At 39.5% G+C, this 8,510-nt stretch overlaps 1 protein-coding gene across 1 annotated transcript; it reads right to left on the reverse strand.

The window, feature by feature from the left end:
* Positions 1-2,874: 2,874 nt before the first annotated feature.
* LOC122655908 (cellulose synthase A catalytic subunit 7 [UDP-forming]) lies at positions 2,875-8,214 on the reverse strand. The gene is made up of 13 exons (XM_043850291.1): positions 8,056-8,214; positions 7,763-7,958; positions 7,466-7,665; positions 7,270-7,372; positions 7,032-7,149; positions 6,292-6,558; positions 5,848-6,193; positions 5,480-5,743; positions 4,956-5,168; positions 4,614-4,842; positions 4,311-4,507; positions 3,839-4,192; positions 2,875-3,696 (listed from the first exon to the last, which is right to left on the reverse strand). The coding sequence occupies exons 1-13, from the start codon at positions 8,128-8,130 to the stop codon at positions 3,115-3,117; spliced, it is 3,144 nt and encodes a 1,047-aa protein (XP_043706226.1). The 5' UTR covers positions 8,131-8,214; the 3' UTR covers positions 2,875-3,114.
* Between the last annotated feature and the right edge of the window lie 296 nt (positions 8,215-8,510).

An 8,510-nucleotide genomic window follows, 5' to 3' on the forward strand; every position in this document is an offset into this window, starting at 1 on the left:
ACTCCAACTCTCCAAGAAAGTCAAAAGAAAGTGAAAACCAAAGAGCAAACCCCCCTCCCCTCTCCCCCCCCCCCCCCCAAAAGGAAACATACACTCGCACAAAAGAGTTGCATCCCTTCCCTGTCTCCTTCTATCTACCTGACCCCCGGAAACATGGCTTGCTGTAGCATCTTGTTTTATCCAAACTAGGTCAAGTTGACACTTGTGATATTTTCAATCTCACACACCCTATCCGTTGACGGTTAAAAGGTAAATTCTGCCTTCGTTAACCAATTCTAGCACTTTCTGATCTTTCCCACCCACAGCATCCCCTCTCACAAGGAATTATCTTCCTTTCTCCTAAGTTCATTGTGACTCAGTGCCCTGGTTCTTAAAGCTAGCCAATTACAGCACTTTGTGCTTATTGTTCTTTCTCATTTCATATATGTTCCTCCATTTGAATGTCTTCTTCTGTGATGGAAGGTTGTAGAGAATTTTCCTTCCAACTTTGTCCCTTGACATTTCACAGTCATACAAGCACATTTGAAAGGTCAAGTGAAGAGGGAACTTCCTCACAAATTGGTAAGTACAACTTCAAGGCTAGCCGTTGCCCATCAACTGAATCACCCTCACCAGCATGAAAAGACAAATGGAACATTACTTTATCTAATGCATATCAGTTAAGAACTGCCATTAACCACATCGATTGGTGTGATGGGGAAATGCAGCATTGTATTATTAAGACATTGTAAAGCCATGGAGGCATGGAAAGCACCCTTTCACAGTTTTCATTTGGAAGTTTGGCAATGTCAACTCTCCCTTCAACCATAGAAACTGACAGAGGTGTCACAGCCGAGCTAAATGTACGTATTATTTTGGCTCTCAGCATACCCTCCAGCTTGTGAAATGAGCATGCAAAAGTCTGCAAATGCAAGTCCTTCCACTTTTCTTCCTAATTGTTCCTATTTTTTACATCAAAAAGAGGGAAAAAAATTTTGAACACTGTTTTTACCTGTTACACAACTTGCTACAGATTCATGTATCATACAGTTTCATTGTTAGGGTTCAACTGCAGATCAACCTAGCGTCGCTTGACATCATTAATACCACCAGCACTTAAGCACTTATCATCCACTAAAACTAAATCTTTCTCAATACACCCAAATAAAAAACCCAATCATTTCAAAGTTGGTTCGAGGAGGAACAGACCATTTGATTCAAAAAGTTCAATGATTAAACCACATGGTTCAACAGAATCCTGAACTTTGAAGAGTATATTTTTAAGTTTTTAACTATGTTCAAATTATCAAAGAGTGTTGGTTACCCATTGATGGGTTAAACGGGCATCAAACCGTTTGAAAAGTCAACTGGACCAAGTTTGGTTACCGGCCAATTGATCGGTCAAACAGTACAACCTCGGAGTTGTAGAGGTTGAACATTCAAAAGATGAAGGAACAAAATATTTTGGTTCAGTGGAGTCTACTAATTGGTTGAGGACCAGCCCAGTTTTAAGAAACGTATTTTCAATAACCAAACCGCATATGGAATTGTAATCTGGTATTTCTGGTTAAACTATTGGTTTTTGTCAAAACTCAATACCGGGAGTTTGATCTTTGATCGGAAAACATTGAACTGTGTTGAGAATATTTGAGTTTTAGATTTTGAGGGACATACGCGCTTCAAAGTACAAATAGAAATTGAAACTTTCCCGTCATTTCATGTGAGTGAGTGAGGGTTTTTCCTTGCTTCTCCATTCCATGAAGTAGAGCATGAAAAGGCAGTTACTTTCACTGATCTATTCCCAACAATGTTTGAGACACCAAACATGTGTTAGAAAACATAATTCAAGAGTCAAGACTACAAGAGAGTTCACGGGATTATGTAGAGTGCATGGGTAGACATAGGAGGCCATTGCATTAGATGGAAGGAAACTGAATTTGGGGCTGAAATAGTGAAATTTGATATGTGGCCAAGATATTAAGTTAAAACTTACAAAGAAATTTTTTCCCTCTTTTTTCCTGGAGATTCTTTCACTAAACCCTCCTAATTGAGGGATGTGAATCAATTGGAGTAGAATTGAAAGCAACAAAAATACTAGTTTGTTTTGTTCACACCACTAGATCTTCATTCTTTTGCTACTGCCTAAGCTTACAACTAACATGACTTCTAGTAGATTTGAATGGCAGACAGAATTTTTGCAACCAACACCTTTATTTGGGCAAATGGTTAGTTGAGTTGATTATTTTCATTTTATGTCTTGAACCTGAAAACTTTTAGTTGCTTTGGTAAACAACCAGTACTGATTTATCATAGGAAAATAGTACTTGCAAGCCTAGGGAGAGGACCATCGTTGTGTTTCCCCAATTCTATGTTTGGTTGGAATTATAGAAGCATTTTCCTTGGACTATAGGTTCAGTCAAGCTGATTGGGGTTCTGTTGAAAAGAAAAGTATTGATTCCAGAAGCTCCTTTAAGTTATTGTGGAAGATGGATGAAGAAGATGGTTACCAGTGGTAAAGATGGGTAGGTTGCATTTCCATATATCTCTGATGTGGGCTTTTCTATTTCTGCATTATCGATAACCTTGTATTCAAATTCGCCTATGCTATACCAATGCACCAATTTGCTCTGTCAATAAAGAAGAGTCAAAATACAGAATTTGATCATATTTCTTTCTTTGAAATCAAAATTCTAACAATGCCTCTACCTGACATTGTTGAAATCTAGTTCCAAACAATGCCTGTAGCTGGCATTGTTGAAATATAGTTCCATCTACCCTGAAGGTTGAAGATGGAGGCTTCCAATAGATAGTTCCTTTTTTTTTGGGGTGGTGTGTGTATGGGGGGGGGGGGGGAGGGGATGGAATCCAACAGATGAGGAAAGTGAAACAAGTTAGATACAACTGCTGTAATATAAGAAACAACTGTAGTAGTTGATGCATAATCTTTCAATTACATTGCAAATTTCACACATTGAATACCTGAAAGGATGTTAAGTTGCACTGCCTTACAATCAAATACAAAATTGAGTAGCTCATCAAAACTTTTCACACTATGTTTATTTGACCTTCATCCATTTTGTTGTTTCACACGAGTGAAAGCAAAATTTACATGTTTGACATCAAACCCCATCATGATCAACAATTGATTCCACATTGTTTGACATCAGGACCTTTGGTTTTGAGCACAAATGGGTCAATTCTAACCCATAGCAAGGAGAAGATTGAGGCCAAAAGCACTGACCAGATGACAACAATGGTAGGAGTCCTGTTCTGCCGCCCCATGAGACCCTTGAGGAATGGGTAGAGATGGACAATCACCCAAAAGGCAAAAAAGAGCTTCCCAAAAAGAGGACCCCAAGATTGGTACCCATTATTTATAGCATCAGATATGCCTGCAACTACTCCAACCAGGTTGATGATCAGGATGGTGGTAGGAGGGATCAGAAGAGTGGTCCATTTAAAGGCATATAGCTCTCCAAACTCCTCGTCATCAGTGGCCTTGGATGTAACAGTAAAGCTAGTTTCGATTCCGGCCAAAATCTTGAGAAGTCCCTGAATAACAGCAAAAAGGTGTGCCGACACACCACCAATAACCCAGAATTGCTCGTTCCTCCACCATTCCTCAATGCTAACTCCACTCCATCTCAGCTCCAATATGCCTGTTGTGAAAATCGAGATAAACAGTCCAATGAAGAAGAGACTTGCAAATGTGCTTATCTGGTTCATGAATCAAAGAGAAAAAATGTTGTTAGATAACCAAAAGAAAAATTGAATCAAAGACTAGTTGTGGCAGTATACAGAAACATGAAATTGCATATCAATTGAAACAATGGCTAGCAAAACGAAAATGAAAATGTACCTCTGGCATTATGAACTTTCCACTTAGCAAGCAAACGGCAGGAAGAGTACAGTAGGCGAGAAGAGGTAAGGAGGTGAATGGGTAGATAGTTGTGTTGATATATGCAAAACGCTCTAGCCACTTCAGGTGTCCACCCTTGTACCCATACCAGAGGGGACTGTGTCGACTGAAGAAGATCTCAACAGAACCAAGAGCCCACCTCAGAACTTGATTGAGACGATCAGAAAGGTTGATGGGTGCTGAACCCTTGAATGCAGGTCTCTTGGGCATGCAGTATATCGACCTCCAACCTCGGCAATGCATCTTAAAGCCTGTCAGGATATCTTCAGTGATAGACCCATATATCCAACCCAACTGCACAATAAACAACAGCAAAGACTTAAACAAACTGAAGGACTACGAATAAACCTTTTAGAATCTGAATCGAACTACTATTAACATGAATGGCTAGATCTTTTGTTGTAGTTGATACCTCTGCTCCCCAATCACTTTTGTCTTCATAGCCACAGCTAATAACATGAATGGCTTCTTTGAGCAGAGCTGCTGGACTTGAGGAGGGAGGGACGCCACCTTGCTCCATCAGTGTTGAAGTCACAAATGCTGCTGACTGACCGAACCTTTTCTCAAAATTCATCTGGGACATCAGTAGCTCCTTGTCCTCATCAACTCCTGATTTTGAGAAACAGGAACTCCATTTAATTGGAGAAAAACAAATATGGATAGAATTACTTCTAATATGCATGAGACTTGAAGCAATGTACATGCCATAGCAGACCTTGGAGGTTTGATCCATCTCCATTTGCACCAGCTGCACTCATGTCTTGTTTAGATAACTTTGGGAGTTTCTTACGACGTCCAAAACATGGGCAGCAGCCACAAGTTACCATCTTTGGACGCTTTGGGCCCTTTGGTGGGTTATAACCGTATAAAGCTTGTCTTCTAAAGACACACCCAGTACCGACATACACTGGACCCTGAATTCCATCTAGGCCTTTCATGTTAATCTGTAAAACCAGGAAGGTTATCACATTATTTACGTTCTTATCCTTGGGTAGACAACAAGACTGATTATTATAGAGACAAGTACTCCTGTGTTATGCGTGGCTCTAAGACTTACATCAAAGAAGACTGTGTTTCTGTTAGCATACCGATCGTGCAGGTCAATGCCATCAAACCTCTGAGGGAACTGGACATAACATACGTTCCTCCCAACCTGAGGGTCCATCAAGAAACACATTGCCTCCCTGACAGCTTTGCTATTATTAATGTAGTGATCACAATCCAAGTTCAACATGAAAGGTGCATTCGTCAGCACTGCAGAAACACGAACCTGTAAAATTGCAAGAACAATGAAGGGTTCTCATTAGAACAGAGCTATTGAGTAATACCCAAAAAAATAGTCACCATAGAACTTCTAATCTAAGCTATGGTACTAAGACACAAGTTCATGTGCTGCTCAAATTCACAGCCCATGATGACACATTAAAAAAACCTCATGAGTGCTGTCATTGATCATGAATTGTAAGAACTACTACAAATCTATCCTTGTTGCATGCATGTTTATAGATGAAGCAAGCAAGCAAGCTTTTATGGGATTTGGGTAAGAAGAGTGAACATGTAGAGTTGGTAAATTTAATTTACCAGGGCATTCATGGCACCAGCTTTCTTGTGATGTTGGAAGCCAGGTCTTTTCTCACGAGAAACATAGACAAGGCGAGGGAGCTCATTTCCTTCAGCATCATGGCCTCCACTGTGACCAAGAAACACTTGAATCATACCCGGATGATCCTTAGTGTTGTTTCCCGGCCAAGGTGTACCATCTTGCATTATCCATCCTTCTAGGGGAACCTTTATGGCTTTGGCTACCAATGCATTGATCCGGACCTTAAATTCTTCGTATTCTCTCTGTCAAACAAGAAATGTTGAATTTATATATTTCATCAGGAACTCTGAATATAATTAATTCTTCAACACTTTCAAGTTTCAATGATTTTAAACAGCCAATTAACCTTCATAGCTCGACGCTCCTTGACAAATGTAGGCTGGACTTTGTCTTTGAGATAGTCCACCTTGAGAGAAAAATACATCTCTGGAGCTCGAGGCTCAATGGCAAATTTCTTACAGAAAGGAACCCATTTCCGAGCGAATTCTGCAGTTTCAGACAGTGACTCAAATGTAAGCATGGAAGCACCATCATCAGAGACATAGCATGAGGTCTTATCAACCGGATAATCCATGGCTAAGATTGAAAGCACTGTGTTGGAAGTAACTAAAGGAGGTTCCTTCAATGGGTCCACTGTGCTCACAAATATATCCACTGGAGATAACATTGAAGGTTCACCTTCCCTCTCATATCTGCCAATCATCATATAAGACTAGAGTTCATCAAAAACCATTGAAGGAAGAAGGAACTTGACATTAACAATCTCTATATAACTTCTTAAGTGCATTACCTGAGAGAAAGACGATCAAGATAAGTCTCACGATCAATGGGTAACCATTTAGGGAACTGATCAAGGATCCATGACAAGGCAAACCATATTTCACAGGCTACAGAGGTGAGCCATAGCCCAATGGCATCATGAACCGGGTTCAGAATTCTATACCGAAGAAATATGGCTAGAACAATCAACCGGGTCACGATCACCATCCGATATGGGTTGATCTTGCTAGATGCAATTGGTACTTTTCTTGATAGTGGTTGCCTTGCTTCATCCATCCTGCACCATCAATCAATATTTACATAAGTGAACAACTGTAGACTTAGGCCTGAACCTCCAAACCAGCCCAAATTGACTAGCCCGAATAAATTTTCTGGTTTGACCTGCCTAGGGTAGACCAATTTCCACCCAGTTTCAATTTGGACCATATCTGACTGGACTGAACCAACCCATCCCAAACCAACCAAAACCAAGTCATCCATTCTAGAATAACATGACCGACCCGCTTAGGGTCGACTGATTATAGCCCGATTCTAAATTGGACAGGATCTAGATTTGGCTTTTGGTTTTTTCAACTAGGCCCATGAGTTGCATTGGTAGAAATTCCAAATCATAACAAACTAAAAGAAAATATTAGTTGGAAAATTTAGATTGTTATGATCTTTAAAGGGAAATTTTGTAAATTTAAAAATAAGTGATTAGTTGATATTTTACATTGAAATAGAGTGTTATGATAAGAAATAACAACATACATGGGATCAGCATCCATGGCATCTTCAGGGTCCATCCCCAAGTTTCCTTGCTTTGTTTTCCAATCATCCATCCGCTCTTTCCACCCTGCCTCCTTCTTTTCATCCCATCTTGTGCTTCCTGTAACAAAACAATTTTACACATTTTTTGTAATTTTTCTTAATTAATTTCACTTCATATATATGTATATATAGATCATAAACAAGAGTAAGCAAAGAAATTTCAGTGATCACTGTGTACCAGACTCTGATAATGGATAAGGATGAACGCGTTTATGAAGTGAATTAGTTGATAGCATTTGCTCTCCATAAGCATGATTCGATATTGGAAACTCCCCACTCACCTGCATAAAACACAAATTGTAGTTTACAATTTATAATGTTCTAATAATCTATAACTCTATTGATCATCAATGTAATAAGAAAGTTTTGGGTACCGGTCTAGATCTAGCACTGGTTATAACCGGAGGAAATTGGGAATTTTCATGATCATCAGGGCCTCTCCCATAGCTCATCTTCCCATGAAGCAATGCTTCTGTGAGATGTTTCTGCTTATTCTGCTCATCTTCAATGTCAAATTCATGCTCAATATCATCTAAATCTTCTTCATCTTCATCTCCTTCCACCCTTGGGCTTCCTTCATTCATTAATATAAGCTCTTATTTTAGCCTTAATTAATGAAGAACACTAGTAAAACTCTTACTCTAATTCATATTCATATAGTACTTAGATACCTTTGAGACGCTTGTAACGGGTCTTGCACTGGGGACAGAGTTGGCTTCCTTCTCTCCTTTCATACTCATAACACGGCCGACACACCGGAAAACCGCATTCGTTGCAGGCAACAAAGAGATCACCATCAGTAGTAAGGCCAATCTCATCACCACAAATCTCACAGACTTGACCACTTAATGACTTCAATGACTTAGGCTGCATAGACAACACAAATGAAATCTTAATTAGTATTACAACATTATATTAATTCAATTGCAGAGATAAAAATTTTAATGGGTTTCTCTGTTTCTACCTCTTCATGGCCATGAATGACAACAAGCTCATTCCTGTTGTGAGATCCGGCAACTAATCCGGCACTAGCTTCCATTCTTCTTCTCTGATCGGTAAGTGATCTCAGAGAATACAGAGATGGTTTCTTTGGGTTGTTCTTTTTATCAATGAAGGTAGCCTCTCTATCTCAATCTCATCTCACCTAATGTGTCCAGAGAAGGGGTTGGTTGCAGAGTCACCATTGCCTCCAAGTTAAGCTTCGTCTATTCAACCACCATGCATTCCAATGGTAGCCACCCACTGTCTTTAAGTTACTAATTTTTGGACACCAAATTAGCCCTCTAGATTTCCAATAATGTCCATCCAGTCCTCTTAACTGAATTACCGGTAATAGCTAAAACTCCTTATTCAGCACACCATTAGAAACTCAATTTGGAACTTTGCCTAAACTTTCATATTGATTAGGACAAATTTAAG

The sequence above is a fragment of the Telopea speciosissima genome, chromosome 3 (assembly GCF_018873765.1).
Source record: "Telopea speciosissima isolate NSW1024214 ecotype Mountain lineage chromosome 3, Tspe_v1, whole genome shotgun sequence".
Lineage (NCBI taxonomy): Eukaryota > Viridiplantae > Streptophyta > Magnoliopsida > Proteales > Proteaceae > Telopea > Telopea speciosissima.

Excerpts from the sequence above, each read along its gene's own strand:
- LOC122655908 (XM_043850291.1), bottom strand. The coding sequence starts at position 8,130 with ATGGAAGCTAGTGCCGGATTAGTTGCCGGATCTCACAACAGGAATGAG. Across the intron at positions 5,169-5,479 it reads CTGGTGCCATGAATGCCCTG|GTTCGTGTTTCTGCAGTGCT; the intron begins GTAAATTAAATT and ends GCAATTTTACAG. Across the intron at positions 4,193-4,310 it reads AAAGTGATTGGGGAGCAGAG|TTGGGTTGGATATATGGGTC; the intron begins GTATCAACTACA and ends TTTATTGTGCAG.